The sequence below is a fragment of the Sebastes umbrosus genome, chromosome 8 (assembly GCF_015220745.1).
Source record: "Sebastes umbrosus isolate fSebUmb1 chromosome 8, fSebUmb1.pri, whole genome shotgun sequence".
NCBI classification, from domain to species: domain Eukaryota; kingdom Metazoa; phylum Chordata; class Actinopteri; order Perciformes; family Sebastidae; genus Sebastes; species Sebastes umbrosus.
The window spans coordinates 6,168,654-6,184,567 of record NC_051276.1 but is presented as its reverse complement, the minus strand read 5'-3'; the positions used below and the strand labels follow the sequence as shown (position 1 = coordinate 6,184,567).

Here is a 15,914-nt window from a genome sequence, read left to right as displayed (position 1 = left end):
TGATGAGATGTTATGAGCAACAACGCATACGTTTATAAATGCATCTGAAGATGCAAAATATTTCATGGAGGACTTTTTAGTGTGTAAAACATCCCACTCTGGGGCGTTTTCACACTTTGGCATCTGTATGCACGTTTCCTGGTACATAAGTGGTGTAAACTTCCTGTGACACTCCTCAGCTGTTTCCTATGATGTCCCAGATTACAGGGTGAAGCTCTAGCAGCATTTACGGACAAGATGATAACAGGTTACTTAACTGAGCAAGTTACGGGAACACCTGAGCCTCTGCTGACATAACGTGACAGAGCGTCTTTACTCAGTGCTACAGTATATTCTCCAAACTATCTTATAATGTAAAATGCTACTGTTGTTGTCATTTGAGGTGCTTGTAAATGTGAAAATGCTCCTATTTCCTCATTTATCCTTAAACTTTGTGAATCTTTTTTGTCTACAGTAACAAACAAAACCCTATATACAAAAAAGTGCACTTGCATTCACTCTCCTTTTAAACAGAGACAGTTATTGTTGGGGAATCCAAAAATAATAAAAGTGATAAAGTTTATGTTTGTCTCTAGTTAACAAGGCCAGTACAAAACTAAAACACTATCACTCATTTGGAAGTCGTCTGCACCCCCTTCGTCATCATCCCTGATGGAGGATATGATGTTCCTTAAACTGGAAAAAATTAGCCATTCACAGATCAGCCCAGAAATGTTATTATACCTGGCAGCCCATCTTATCTTATTTTGACTGACTGACAGTGCTTCCGTATGATTAAGACCACTTGTATTTTGTATTTTTTGTAGTATATTTATTAATTTTACTTAGACGTAGTGTGTTTGGCAGACAAATAGACTATTTCTCTCCATCATTTAAATTGTATGACATCATAAAGTTTGATTTATGTAAACAGAAATGACCACTAACAGTTAAATTGTCCTTTTGAACATGGTAAAGTTTATCAGCCTATTTTATCTGTAGTTTGGGATTTATTCTATAATTATTATTACTGTCAATGTGTACTTTATTTTTCATTTATTTATTTTTGAAATTTAGCTGCATTTTGCTTCGTCAATGGGTGAGGGTTGGGTGGGAGGGGGCTTTGGGGGGAAAATACCAAAATATGTAGGGACAATCATTAATCATTTGTGCTCTATTTGTATGTTTCTGTACACCTGATGTTACTCCCAATAAATTATTACAGGAAAAAAAAGTTTCTTCTTGGTAATAGTATCCCAGTCGAGAGATTTGGGAAAATATTATCTGAAGATGGACAAAAAGAAAGAAAGAAGATAGCGCAAAATCAGAATTAAATCATCTCACTCTTTCATTCACTCTGTATCACAATTTTTCAGCCGGTATGACTCCACAAATCTTTATATTTGTACTTAGTTCCATTGGAGGTCTTCATGCCTAAAATACACTCGCCTGTTCATGTAAACAGCTTCGCCACGGACGTGTGACTCGAGGCTCAGGCCACCTCTTTGCCCCGGGGCATCTGCCGTTATGTATCCCGTTATAGAGCCCTGCAAACAATTACATAAAGCCTACACACTGCTGAATGCGAGGGTTCATCAGATTACAGCGGGGGATTTTGTTAACTGGATTAGCGGTAGATTTAAACTCTGCATTTAGGTTCAAGAAGTGAAAATAATCAGTGAGCCTGTTTGTGCGTCAGATATAAAACGGCTCACACGGCGTCTTCTCACCACAGCTCGGACACTGAAACAGCTCTTCACTGAAAACTTCCCAAGACTTCATTATACACTTCAGGTAAGGAGATGATGCTTTGTGGGGACCAAGTGATCTTTCTACAAACTAAAATATGGAGTTGCAAAAGCGACTTTTTTTCCTTTAGCCAGATACTTCAAGCTGCTCAAACTGTAAATAAAGAAAAATCACACTATCACGCTGATTAACGTGCTCGACTTTGTTTTGTTTAGAATGGACTTCCAGATCTTTTCCCTGTTGATGTTGCTCGTGGCCTGTGTGGAGCGGAGCCTGGCCACCTGCATGGTGGACAGCTTCACAGTCAAAGACGACTTTGACCCCAAAAGAGTGAGTACAGAAATATGTATTCAATTCAGCTCCAGTTCAAGTTACTGTAACTAGAACTAGCCAGTGATACTATTTACAGTAATACTACTATGTAGGTTCAGGAGAGATAGTTAGTTTCCACAGATGAAAAAGTAGGAAAACGGACTGAACAGGAATAGAATGATCGACATCCTAAACCAGGACATCATCTGCATACAATGAAATAGTGTTCAAAAATCTAAATTTGTTTATAAGCATATCTACATTCTACTGATGAAATGCGTATCAAAAGAATCATCTTTATGATTTTTCTCCGGCAGTATGCAGGAAAGTGGTACGCTCTGCAGAAGAAGGATCCCGAGGGTTTGTTCCTGCAGGACAACATCTCTGCTGAATACACTGTTGGAGACGATGGTGCCATGGTGGCCTCCTCCAGGGGCAGAGTCACTCTCTTTGGGTGGGTATTTGTTATTTTTTAGAAATGTATTTAATATAATTTTTCATTTATTTATTTCCCCCAATTTGATCTAATTTAATAATTGTATTACGATTATTTATTTATTTTATTATTGGTATTGTTACTGTTGTCATTCTTTTTGTTCACTACTGATTGATGAATGTACCTACTGGGAATTTAGGAATGTAGATGAGAGGGGTCTTTGGGTATATATGAGGGTTAGAGTTGATAGAAGAGAGGGTTGGGCTGTTAACTCAGAGACAAGTTCACGTGGACATCAGAGCTATGCCACTGTTTATTGTTCACAATACTGGTGTAAAATCAATAAAAAGATTTGAGAAGAAGAAATGTATTTAGTAGCAGTCTAAATGTGATATGTTTAAATAACTAAAGGTTACTGCTTGCAAATGTGAGTTTTTTCTCTACTTGACATCCAGGTTCTGGGTTGTGTGCGCTGACATGGCTGCCCAGTACTCCGTGCCCGACCCTGGCACCCCCGGCAAGATGTTCATGAACTACCAGGGACTGGCCAGCTACCTGTCCAGCGGCGGTAAACCTCCTCAGTTGTATTACACACACATTCTTTTGGTGTCTTTCTCTCTCTCTCACACACACAGTTGAGACTAACTTCTTCCCCTCTGCTCTTCCAGGTGACAACTACTGGATCATTGACACAGACTATGACAACTACGCCATCACCTATGCCTGCCGCACCCTGAAGGACGATGGAAGCTGTGAGGACGGATACTCACTGGTCTTCTCCCGCAACCCTCGTGGCCTCCCCCCAGCCATCCAGAGAGTCCTCCGCCAGAAACAGGAGGAAATCTGCATGGCCGGAGAGTTCCAGCCTGTGCTGCAGTCTGGTATGTACTCAGTTGCTCACGTTCAGCTTAATATACAGACAAACAGTGAAAGAGTGACCGTGTATCTTGACTTGCAATTTAAAAGTTGAAAATAGTTGATGCTCCGATACCAAAAACTCGTAAAAGGACACATTTTTAACATTAAGAGTAAATGAGGAAGTCTCCATGCCACATAAGATTATAGCCATTTTTCTAAAGAACATTTAGATTTAATTTTAAATTTAGAAACACAAAAAGTGTCATAGCTCAATTATCAAAAATGCCAATTGTTGCTCTGAATTACTAATAAAAAGCTCACTTTGTTGGAATAGTATGCATCTCTGGATCTTAACTACTAATTTGAACTCATTTTAGTCTGTATATTCAGATTAAAGCTCTGTGTTACATTTAAACTCATCCAACACTTGTTCCTCTTCTTTCTCTATTGATAACAGGAGCCTGCTAAACTGCTAAACTGGAGTTTGTTGAACAGCCCTTCATTGTACTGGACTGATGATCATCCTGCCCGAAACGAACGTCATAGGAGAGAATTATCGGATGAATCGGATTCAACGCCCCATGAAAAAATGTAACCGACACTGCCGAGATGAAATTATATTTCCATAAGCCAAATCCAATGAAAACTATTAGCGGTTGAGTGATTGTGATGAAATAACCAACCGCACAGTATTGTCACACTGATGGGTAACATCTGCACTGAGTAATCATTCTGTACTGGTGACAATAAATTTTGTAAAGAAACCCACTGTTGTCCTTGATTTTGTAAAAACGAAGCAACTTAGATTGGTGATCCAACTTTTACTTATTTCACATATAAAACACAACCATATAAAAAATCAGAGACATGAGTATAAAAAAAAAAAACATTTAAAAAAAAAAAGACAAAAGATTATTCATGTATCCATTATATTCGTTGGTCTGATTGTAACAGTTAATGTAACAGTGTGATCAGTTAATTAACTACTTATCTCATTGCTCAGTGATATTATGTATTGTACTTCTCCTTTCATACCAATAACGACACATTATGTGAAACTGCACAGAAAACATGAACAATAAAATCTCATTTTAACACTGCGTTTAACAAGTTGTCCGTATGGCACAGCTGGCTTATTCATGTGTAAATATATTAAAGGATAGGTCTGGTGATATTCTATATTTTCTAGGGCTGTCAAAGTTAATGCGAATCGCATATTGAACTAATTTCTTTAACGCATTAACGCAACTTGCGATTTTTAGGTTGTGGCAGGCTCAGTGAACGCTCTACAGTGAAGATACTGGCATTATATGACACTAGAAAACCTAAGGAATCCATTGGTACCAACCATGTCATACTAGCTTGTCGCGAAGGAGGCTAAATAACGCTCCAAACTTGCGCCAAATTTTGTTGAGGTAAAACTGGCATGGCCATTTTCAAAGGGGTCCCTTGACCTCTGACCTCATGATATGTGAATGAAAATGGGTTCTATGGGTACCCACGAGTCTCCCCTTTTCAGACATGCCCACTTTATGATAATCACATGCAGTTTGGAGCAAGTCATAGTCAAGTCAGCACACTGACACACTGACAGCTGTTGTTGCCTGTTGGGTTGCAGTTTGCTATGTTATGATTTGAGCGTAATTTTTTATGCTAAATGTAGTATCTGTGAGGGTTTCTGGACAATATTTGTCATTGTTTTGTGTTGTTAATTGATTTCCAATAATAAATATGTACATATATTTGTTGATGAGAGTATTAAATACTTGACAAATCTCCCTTTAAGGTACATTTTGAACAGATACAAAATTTGCGATTAATCATCAATTGATTGACAGGCTGAATATTTTTCCTATTGTCAACAAATCCAAAGAAAAGACCAATATCAACAATGAATTGATCCAAATAACAAGTACTGTTTCTGTATCCAAATATCTTCTGTCCCATAGAGCTCTATTGTTGTCCAAAATTAATAAACCAACTGTGTATTAATCCACTGCTGAAAATGATCCTAGACAAATGTGCCATTTACTTCTGTTTGAGTAATGTTTGCTAAAAACTACAGTGCCCAGCTTTTTGGTAAATTATTAACCTTTTTTATTTTTTAAATGAAACTATATATTTGTGACTCGTTTCACGTTTTTGGCAGAAATCCGTGGGCTTCTGTGCCACAGACAGTGTAGAAAAGTCATAAAGCAAGATAAGATAAGATATTCTTTATTAGTCCCGCAGTGGGGAAATTTGCAATTAAAAAAATAAAAATAAAAAGTATTGAAAGACCTACTGACACGTTTTTTGTCTTGGTCTTTTCATGGGATTTGTTTACAATATAGTCAGTCATAACATTTTTTTCATCTAAAGATTATAATTACATGTTACTGGTTTCTGTGTTCAATCCTTTTATACATCTCCACCTCCAATAAATCCAGAACTGAAATTAATGTATTTGATCTGGTAATGTTTGCTGATTATTATTGTATTCAGTCACTTTTATCTAACATTCTCAAAATTATTGAAATTACAACCACTACTATACAGTATACTATCAAAACATGGGATGCCTGTATCACTGTCAATCAGAGCAGGAGTATGAATAGTGACTGTATGCTTATAATGAGATTAGACAGATCAGAATTGACCCATACTGTATATAACATAAAATCAGCACATTGATCTCCATAAAATGTATTTACATTGTACAACTATTTAGAAAAATAATATGAACGCTACCAGACTGGACTTTAGTCTAGCGCTCCTCTGAGTACCTCTCTGGCAGCGAGTACAGGCCAGGCCTTCCCCAGTAGTCCACAGCTCGGACTCTGTACAGACCGCCGACCTCCTGGTCCACTACGGAACACAACATGGTATATGGTATTATTTCTATGGCTGAAATATAGTTTGAAAAGGTGAGGAAAAATCAGGTTTGTTGCTCATTGCCATCACTTAACACTCCTTAAAATAATTGACTGGGAATTCTTACCAGGTGAATAAACATAAGAAGTAAAAATGGTGTCTTGAGTGTTAATTCTTCTGAAGTCCTTGTGGTCCGTGGAGCACTCCACTTCAAATGTCTTAATGCATCTGAAAATACAAAGAAGTTCAAATGCATGAATGAGAGCTTTCTTGTTCCTGGTTTATGCACATTACATATTCACCGCGAATCTGCACATACTTTCACTCCTTTCAATTTTCTTGCAGGGACAAATGCAAAATTAGAGAAATGATCACGTGCACCTACTTGGAATCGACACAGTGGTCTGACCAGACAATCAGGACTTGGCCTTTCGTGATCCTGATGAAGTGTAATCCATTGACCTAATCAAAAGTCAAATGCAGTTGAGAGTTCATCTCTTTTGAAATAATAATAAAACTTGAATCATAAACCACTTTTTCACTTTGTGACTGGCAAAGAATCATACAGTCTTGCTTACATTGAAACAGAAACATATGCTCAACTGTACAGAGTGACAAACACAAACACAGATGGCACAAGGTAGATTCAACTGATGTACTGTTGAAGATAAATAACATTTATGAGAAGCTTCAAGGTGGACAGTGATGCACAAGCAAACAAGGAGAACAGTCACATTTTGATTTAACATTGTTGTCGTGTGTTCAGGGCTATAGTACTTGAGTCCGGTCTCGGTCTCGAGACCACTTTTTTAAGTCTTGCACATGTCTTATTGGAGAACTTGTCAAGTTGTTTCTGGCTGCTCAGTGGGCAGAGAGAGACAGCGGGGAAAACAACCCAGTCGACAGAAAAAATGTTGGCATTGTACGTTTCTGTAAACAACGGGATATACTGAATGTTGGTGTTTTTTAACCAAAAATACGTTTCATAAATAACGCTGTGAAATGATTGGTTAGGTTTTGGCAACAAAACTACTTGGTTATGGTTATGAAAAAGATCATGGTTTGTGTTAAAATGATAACGCAACAATGTAACTTGACTCGGACTTGATTAAGTTGGACTTGACTATAGCCCTGTGTGTGCTGGTACTGACCTGGTCTGGCACTGCTTTGGGTTGGGCACAAACGTGGACGAGGAGGACAGAGGGCACGGACAGTTTGGCTTTCAGAGTCAGAGTGTCCCCTGTTGGAACTTCCCAGGGTCCGTCAACACGAGGGTCCTGACACAATGACACATCATCAGTGGTTAAAAGCATGTCTCACAGCACTTCACAGAGAAGGAAAAGCCGAAATAGATAAAACGAATGAGCTCTACCTTAATGTCAGCAAATAGAATTCAACATATTAATTAAAGCTGCATTGAACAAGAACGTCATCCGTGAATACAACTCGTCTCAAGACAGTGTGAGAGTAGGATATACTGTATAGAGCATCTCATCCAGTTATGAACACTACCAGGATATCTGAGAAATCAAGCACACCTGGCTTACAATCTACCAAACAGCATCCAAAACATACAGATATATGATCATTAATATATTATTGTATATTAGGGGGAAAAAATATATTGTTTCAGTATTTACACTACTTAATGCTTGTACAGTGTTCAGTGTATAAAGGGTACAAATTATGCCCACTATAATACACTATGTCAGCAATTTTACTGCTTGATAGGAAAGTTGGCTTTCTCACTATGGATCATCGGAAAAATAACAATATCACAATAATTCTCAGAGTGGACTGATTAATTGAGAATGAAATAAATAACAACCTAACAATCATTCAATGTAGATTTAATCTAAATTTCAAATAAAAAAGTAAATAAAGTCAGTAAATAATTGCTATTTGGAAGTATTGTTTCGTAGTGATCTAATATATTATGTGCTGCATTAACAGGTACTTTTTTTCCCAAAGGGAGTTACAGAAGCAAAAAGCTTCACATCCAGTATTGTGAAATTACCGTACACAACTTTTGAAAAATGAATAACATATATTGCAAGAAAACAAAATATAGTTATGTTTTAAAGAGGACCTATTATGCTTTTCCCCTTTCCTTTAGTGTATCATATTGTTTTTTTGTGCATATAAAAGGTCTGCTAAGTTACAAAGCCCAAAGTCCACACCAAAGGGAGTTAGGCCCCAATCAGAGAGTGCATTTAGCAGCCTGGGGTGGCTTTTTGTAATTGTTTTTAATGAGAGCGAAGCGTTTTGCACGCTGCTTTTGTGTTGCTGAGCGCCTCGTGTTTTTACGCTTTAAGTGCCTCACATTTTTTACAGGAGCGCCCTGAATTTCTTTCTTCAACTCAGAGTGGAAAAGCGGCCAAGGACATTAGCGTTTTTTTCTCATCGTGATGACTTTACCAGATGTAGTTACCATGATCTGAACAGAAAACAGCAGGAGGCAAATTAGTGTGGTATTGAGACTTTGGTAAAGTTGTTTTCATTCATTTAAACTCTACTATTAACTATTAGCGTACAGTTCATGGTTTGGGTTAAGCTTACAGTACGTTAGTGCTCATTTGGTGGTTGCCTTGCAACAATAAAAAAAATAAATAAAAGACGCAGCAAACTCCAACAAACGCTCTGTCTGATCGGGCAACAAAAAAGGTTGCGGTGCGGTCCACCTACAAAACGCGCTCTGTGTGATCAAAGCCCAGAGACGCTACTCCTGAACTGCCTGAAACTCCTTGATTGTGGTGATGTCACCAAGTAACACAATTGCATGATACCTGCCTAGCAGCTAGTTTGGCACGCCCTCAAACAGAGCGTTTCAGACAGAGAGTGTAAAGAGGTGCTGCAGCACAGCCGGTATGAGAAAAATAAAGCGTTTTTTCGTACATTAAAGCATGTCAACATGTTCTAGTAGAAACCCAAAATACTAGTGTGCACCTGAAAATGCATAATAGGTCCTATTTTATTTTTATAGTATGGTTCAGCCCTTCTGTTTACCTGCACACTCCTGAGGCGTCTGAACTGCTGTGCTGTGGGGTAGTCGGGGCTGCCCATGCTCTGCCACAGCTGGTACGGGTTGGTTACATTGTTGTCAATGTAATATGTGACATACGCAAGATCTGGATAGCAAACAGACAGATAACAGGTTAGACTGATATTAACCACTCACTTGCAGAAATAAAGGCCTGTTGGATTTTTCTTAAAAACATAAATCACCTTTTCATCTAATATAATACTAAACCCAACAGTATTTTGTTAAGCCTACCCTTCTGTGCAGCCAGTCCTGTCAGTGACATGGTGACATCATCAGTGTTAGTGGAGGTGCTGTTGTCGTCACTGTTGTAGACCAGCACTGCTGCCTGCCAGGTGTCTGAGCCGCCCGGTGCTACGGGCTTGTGGCTGCTGGCGAGAACTCCCACCGTGCTGACGTTGGTTCCTGCTGAGCTCAAAACCTGAGCCAGGACCTGGGTCTCTCCTTAAAGTGGAATCACATACAGGAGAGGCCATTGAAATAGGACCGGGGCAGATGAGACAGCAACATCATGGAGACCTGAGCTTTGCTTGTAAAAAGGGGCTGCTTTATGAATGAAATCCATTAGAACTCAATCATACATTTCCACTGTGGCGCACATAAATCCCAGAAGGGTCACCCATTCTAGAGTAAAGAGATCGTCACCTAGCAACGCCAGCAGGCCCATGACGGTGAGGACGGGCTTCCTGATCATCTGGACATGAGGCGGCTGGGTGTTATTGACCTGGAAGCGGGCGGTCAGCGTGCGCTGGGTGAAGGGGTGCGGGTGGTAGCTGAGGAAGGCATTGTCGTTGCTGAGCAGGGTGTAGTTGATGGTGCCGTTCGGGTCGGCCAGCAGCAGATCCTGGTGCTGGTTTATTACCTGTTGGAGGGAGCAGGACAGAGGACCGGTTACGTATAATTTAACTGGTAGAGTGAAGGTTTAACAATGGTAAACCAACAAGGGTAAGATGAACTTTTACCACTATATTAGGCTAACAGAGTGCTCCAAGGATGACGTAATTTTGTAGGCCTACCAGGAAGTTAGCATTGTCCACTTAGTCAGAAAACATCATTTAAATGACTTCCAGATGGTTAAAGGTATGGTTAGTACTGCTGTATCTACTGACTATGACTTGCACCAAACTGCACGTGATTATCATAAAGTGGGCATGTCTGTAAAGGGGAGACTCGTGGGTACCCATAGAACCCATTTTCACTCACATATCTTGAGGTCAGAGGTCAAGGAACCCCTTTGAAAACAGCCATGCCAGTTTTTCCTCACCAAAATTTAGTATAAATTTGGAGCGTTATTTAGCCTCCTTCGCGACAAGCTAGTATGACATGGTTGGTACCAATGGATTCATCAGGTTTTCTAGTTTCATATGCTGCCAGTATCTTTATTTTAGCTTTAAAACCGAGCCCGTTGTTTTTCATGTTACTCTCCTCCATCCCTTCAGCTCACCTTCACCACCATCGCAGCGTAGGTGACGTCAGCCCTCCACTCCTGAGGCCTGGACCAGCCCACCAGCGGGTCAGCCTCGTCATTGTAGACAGGGAGGCTGCGGAACCGGGGGAAACGCTCCTGGATCTCCCCCACTGTCTGGATCTCCTGCTGTAGGATGGGCAAGGAGTAGCCTCCTCCCTGAGGGACGGAAACAGAAAGTCAGCTTCCAACAAACATGATTCTGATTGCATCAGTTTTAGAATTAAATAAACTAATGGATGCATTACTAAACATAGTTTTACATAACTCAGGAATCATGTAATTCAATAACATCACAATCCTTTTGTTTGTTCTCGAAAATGAATATATCAGCTAGACCGTGTCACCCTGTAGCGAAACAAATTAATATGACAAATATTTATTATTTATTAAATATCCGTTCTAGATCTGCTTGAAAGCCCACCTTCTTGTGCAGGGCGATGTAGTCGATCCTGACCCCCGTCTCTCCGGTGAAGTAGTTGGTGCCGTTGTAGCAGTGCTGCAGCATGGCCCAGCAGTATGGGGAGTGTGGGGGAGAATGACAGGAGTCGCCTGGACCACCAAACCTCAGGAGACTGCTGGCAGCACGCAGACCCTCCGAACAGGCATCATAGTAGTTTAGAAACCCTAAAGAAAAGTTGGTTATATATCATGTGTCAGGTAGACAACAGTGATTAATTGACTGGCCATTTTATTTAAAGGGATAGTTTGGGTGTTTTGAAGTGGGGTTGTATGAGGAACTTATCCATAGTCAGTGTATTAACTACAGTAGATGACGGTCAGCACATAATCAGCTTGAAAAATCAAACAGAAGTGCCAGCATGGAAGCAAAGCAATACACTGCTGTGGACGGGGCCGGCAGCAAAACGTATTTTAGCCACCTAAAAGAAAGTGTGCGCTATATTTAAAATATTTTTGCTGCTTTACCCTGCTGTCAGACTCTTGCTCTTTCCGACAGGGAATTGAAGCAGTTTTATCCATCTACTCTCGCCAAAGCCACCAGACTGTTGAAAATTTTTTGATTTTACCTCGCAAAGCACGGGAGTTGCTGGTCTACCGCTGCCTCGATTGGTTTGTTTGTTTGTTTGTGCCATTTTGTGACTTTGGTGAATCTGAACTAACAAAAATCCCACAATAACACAAACAAACAAACTAACAGATCAAGGCAGCGGTAGACTCCCGTGTTCTGCAAGGTAAAATTACTGCTTTTTTTCCCCAATGGAGTCTGGTTGCTTTGGCGAGATAACGTAGATAACGGCTTCAGTTCCCCGTCAGACACAGACTGCATAGCTGTGTCACAGCAAGGTAAACCAGCGAAAATATTCGAAATATAGCTCACACTTAAACTAATTCTAAAAAAAAAATTCTTAACTCTTGTCTGCTTCTCGACGTGCTGACCGTCATCTACTGTAGGAAAAATACACCGACTATGCATAAGAACCTCATACAACCCCACTTCAATACATCCAAACTATCCCTTTACTGTCAGTCTCAACCTAATATAAAGTATGTGTCTAATCATGGATGTACAGAACTACAAATAAGCATTTATCAAACAACACATTTTTAGAATAAGTAGTAGGAATATAAGCATAAGTAACATATATATGAAAGGAAGTGAGAACAAAATGTATGGGAACAATGGCTCCATTTGGCAACAATTTCCATTTAAAAAATAGGTGAGTTAACATCAAAATATCATGTAGGATGCATTATGTTTATGCATGTTTACCTTGAACGGACACGCTGACATTATCAAAGTCATGATTGTTGGGCTCATTCCATGTTTCAAAGTTCCACTGAGAGACACTTCCCAGGCCATACTTGTCTGTAATCAAACATGAAATAAATCACATTATGTAGGAGCAGGGTCATACAATGCACATTAAGTTTGTTTTAGTCTATTAATTGTTACAGATTATGTTAAGGGTAACGTTGGTATTTTTCAACCTTTTCTCATGATTTTTGTGACTAACTGAGGGAGAGCGCTGTAGACAGCAGCTGCAATGCAATCCTATTGGGGCAAGCTGGCACCGTCATTTACGAGCACTAAAAGTGCTTGTTTTTGCCATGACAGACTCTGATTGTTATTATAATTGTCTGACATTATGGAAAGAGTCCTTCTCAAGGAGAAGTCTCGTTGTGAAATTTGGCGAGGTGACGTGTTGCCGGAAGACAACGGTGGAATAGTGGAATATATCCATGGTGGAAACAGGAGTGCTAGCCGGGCAGAGTTTGTTGTGTTGGAGTACAGAAAGCGTAGTTTAGTGTTATCTAAAATATTTTCTATGTCATGGCTGAATATTTAGATGGTTTCCACAATGTTGATGAGGTCTTTGAACTCGATGGCCGCCCGTATTTATTTGAGCCAGAGTATACGGATATTCAGATTTCACAAGACTTCTACCTGAGTGGGACTTGGACACAATAACAAACAGACTGGATCAAGAGAAAGATAAGAAAAAGGTTTAATTTCTCTGTAGGGTTCTTTCCATAATGTCGTCAGACACTTATAATAACAATCTGAGCCTGTCAGTGGCAAAAACAAACAATTTTAGTGGACGTAACGTTACATTGATGCTGCTCACTTGCCCTCGCAGCTCATGTCGCGGCTGCTGGTTACGGCATTATCCCTCAATACTGGACCAATTTCAGAAATTGTTGTCCCCATTAGTCACTTGGGAAACATGAGAAATAGGGTCCCGGTTGAAAAACACCAAAGTTACCTTTTAATCTTTCATAGCTATCCCCACCCGAGTAGGTTGCAACAACTGGCAATAATCCTTTTTAAACAATTATTTTAACGCTCAGGTTCAGGTTCTTATTGAACGTGATTACATGGTATAGAGTGCGAACAACATATAAAATACAATAGTGACGAAACAATGGCACTCACCTATGTACCTCTTGGCTATGAGATAAACCAGATTTCTCCACTCGACCACTTGTGATTTGTCCTCAAAGTCAGTGAAATAGTTAGAGACGCTGCCCATCAGTTCAAAACCTGAAAACCAGAAGTGCCGGAATAAATTACAGTTCAGCTATTTACAGCCACATGTCACAAGTTCAACAGAGACCAGCAAATACACATTTGATCTTTTTACATTTGTGATTTAACTGTAGTTTGGAATAGGCTTTTGAAATAAATCTGCTTTGGATTCTTAATGAAAGCATTTGGGACAACGGTGCCTCAATAATATTCATTTAACTATATAGCAATCATAGAACAACCACCTCCTGTAAACACCAACCAGGAACCAGGTGAAAACAGGAAAAACTAGTGGGATTTATTTGGAAGAAGATGCCTTTAAAAAGGCATCACAAATATGTTATGTTTTCCAGCCGTGGGTTGTGGTACAATACCTGGTCGGAGTCCATTAATCCACAAGAGTTCTATCAGCTGGTCCAGTTTAGTGAAGTCGTACTGGGGTTGCCCTCCAACATCCCTACAACAACAAAATCAGACAGTAGTCATTTATTGTAGGGAACTCTCACAAAACCAACAAGTGTACTAAGTGGTATGTTTTCCCTTCACTTGCTTGTTCACTTACTGTGCAGTGACCAGCTCCAACATCCAGTGTATCCTGACCTGCTGGATCCCTTCATGGGGGACGGAGCCCACATAGGCCAGGTTCAGCTGCTGGTCGATGCTCAGGTCAAACTGGTGGGACAGGGTGTGAGGGAGCGGGGGACTAAGCACAAAGAAGAGCCTCCTATTTAACTTTGTGATGCACCAGTAACACAAAAATATATTTATATTTTAAACAATATGTCTTATTTACCAAATTGTTCATAGACTTAATACAAAAGTGTCCTGTGATTTGTCTCTTGAAAGATCTATACCAATCTCCAATGAAAAAACTCAACATTTTAAAAATGTCTTGGCTTTGTCAAAGATGCTTACTTGGTGCAACATTATTTAATACCTCTTTTTAATCACTGAGGTCTTCTGGTAGATTCGGCATGAAAATAAACCCACATTAATTTATCCAATTCAACAAAATGTCAAATGTGTCACTGTTTGCTGTCCACCACTGTGTACTTTACCGGTATACTTTCATTGTGTAAACAGTTTAGATTTGACCTACCAGAAACCAGTACTCCTCCAGAAGTGTTTGAGATGTCCCACCGGTCTGCCCACATCAACTGTGATGACATATGAAGATGTTGACGTTTCGGTGATGTTAAGAAGTAACGCAAAGACAGACAAGGTTTTCCACTGCATGTCTGCGACCGGACATAGCAACTTTATACTTTAACTATAACTTTAATAGCTATAAAACCAACGCGCAGTTAGCAACCCCAACATGCCTTACACATTGTATACGAATAGATGGAAAAGTGGCCTTTAACATAATTCACTTTAGCAAGACTAAAACACAACAAAACATGTATTTCCACTCCTGTGGTGAGCGGAAGTCGCAGTCAGCTGAGCATGATGACGTTTAATGCGTGCGACTGTTGTTGTAGTCTTTTAATACATCCATGGTTGTAGTCTATTCAGGAAGTGGAGTTTGTTTTATAAAATAGAGTAAATTAAAAGCACAAAAAAATCGTGGTTATCTATTTCCATGTTTTAAAAAAAGCACTAATTTAAAATAAAAAAACAGGTGTGTATAATTTCATTCAATAACTTGTAATAATAAAAACATCTAAGGTTAAATTAAATATTTTTAGCACACCTATTAACCCAGAATACAATCAACTTAACCAATAAGGCAAGGGTAGAATTGACTTACAGATTTTGCATAATAACATACATACACAGTAACTCAATGTAGTAAATACAGTTCAAACTAATTGTTTTTAAAAATTACTTATTCATATAGGATACTCTGTTGATTAAACTAGTGTAAGTGTACATGTTGTAGTACTAGAGGATACGAAGCCTCAATATCATAGAGGCAACTTCCCTCTGACTTCCACCATTGGCATCCAGCAGCGAATCAGTGTTGACAACATCAGTTGGATCAGTACCACCTGGCTGGGGCTTGATACAGTATGTAGCCATACAGTTTACTTATATAGGAAGATGTGTGGTTTTCATGTCCTTGCAACTAAGTGTTGATATTCCTTCCATTGCACATTTGCTCAAGTAAGGTCAAATAATACCCTTTTGGTTCTTCTTATGATTTAACATTACATCACAATTAGTCAACTTTGCCACTACAGTATCAATGCAAAAGCTGTAATATTTTCATGCGAGATAACTTCTTGTGTAC

General features: G+C 39.4%; 2 protein-coding genes across 2 annotated transcripts; one reads left to right on the top strand and one right to left on the bottom strand.

The window, feature by feature from the left end:
- Nucleotides 1-1,629: 1,629 nt before the first annotated feature.
- On the top strand, nt 1,630-4,099 carry LOC119492395 (purpurin-like). Its single transcript, XM_037776806.1, has 6 exons — nt 1,630-1,773; nt 1,944-2,058; nt 2,358-2,494; nt 2,932-3,044; nt 3,145-3,357; nt 3,792-4,099. The coding sequence occupies exons 2-6, from the start codon at nt 1,945-1,947 to the stop codon at nt 3,800-3,802; spliced, it is 588 nt and encodes a 195-aa protein (XP_037632734.1). The 5' UTR covers nt 1,630-1,773; nt 1,944; the 3' UTR covers nt 3,803-4,099.
- Nucleotides 4,100-5,813: 1,714 nt separating this feature from the next.
- On the bottom strand, nt 5,814-15,115 carry idua (alpha-L-iduronidase). The gene is made up of 14 exons (XM_037779148.1): nt 14,781-15,115; nt 14,244-14,384; nt 14,056-14,138; nt 13,589-13,696; nt 12,425-12,520; nt 11,117-11,319; nt 10,672-10,851; nt 9,873-10,089; nt 9,462-9,671; nt 9,194-9,315; nt 7,339-7,464; nt 6,573-6,649; nt 6,315-6,415; nt 5,814-6,181 (listed from the first exon to the last, which is right to left on the bottom strand). The coding sequence occupies exons 1-14, from the start codon at nt 14,915-14,917 to the stop codon at nt 6,081-6,083; spliced, it is 1,902 nt and encodes a 633-aa protein (XP_037635076.1). The 5' UTR covers nt 14,918-15,115; the 3' UTR covers nt 5,814-6,080.
- Between the last annotated feature and the right edge of the window lie 799 nt (nt 15,116-15,914).

What these genes read in the sequence shown, in the direction of transcription:
- LOC119492395 (XM_037776806.1), top strand. Translation starts at nt 1,945, where the DNA reads ATGGACTTCCAGATCTTTTCCCTGTTGATGTTGCTCGTGGCCTGTGTG. An exon ending in ACGACTTTGACCCCAAAAGA is followed by an intron (nt 2,059 to 2,357) that starts GTGAGTACAGAA and finishes TTTCTCCGGCAG; the next exon opens with TATGCAGGAAAGTGGTACGC. An exon ending in CAGCTACCTGTCCAGCGGCG is followed by an intron (nt 3,045 to 3,144) that starts GTAAACCTCCTC and finishes CTGCTCTTCCAG; the next exon opens with GTGACAACTACTGGATCATT.
- idua (XM_037779148.1), bottom strand. Translation starts at nt 14,917, where the DNA reads ATGCAGTGGAAAACCTTGTCTGTCTTTGCGTTACTTCTTAACATCACC. An exon ending in TGGAGGAGTACTGGTTTCTG is followed by an intron (nt 14,385 to 14,780) that starts GTAGGTCAAATC and finishes CTTTGTGCTTAG; the next exon opens with TCCCCCGCTCCCTCACACCC. An exon ending in TTGGAGCTGGTCACTGCACA is followed by an intron (nt 14,139 to 14,243) that starts GTAAGTGAACAA and finishes TTGTTGTTGTAG; the next exon opens with GGATGTTGGAGGGCAACCCC.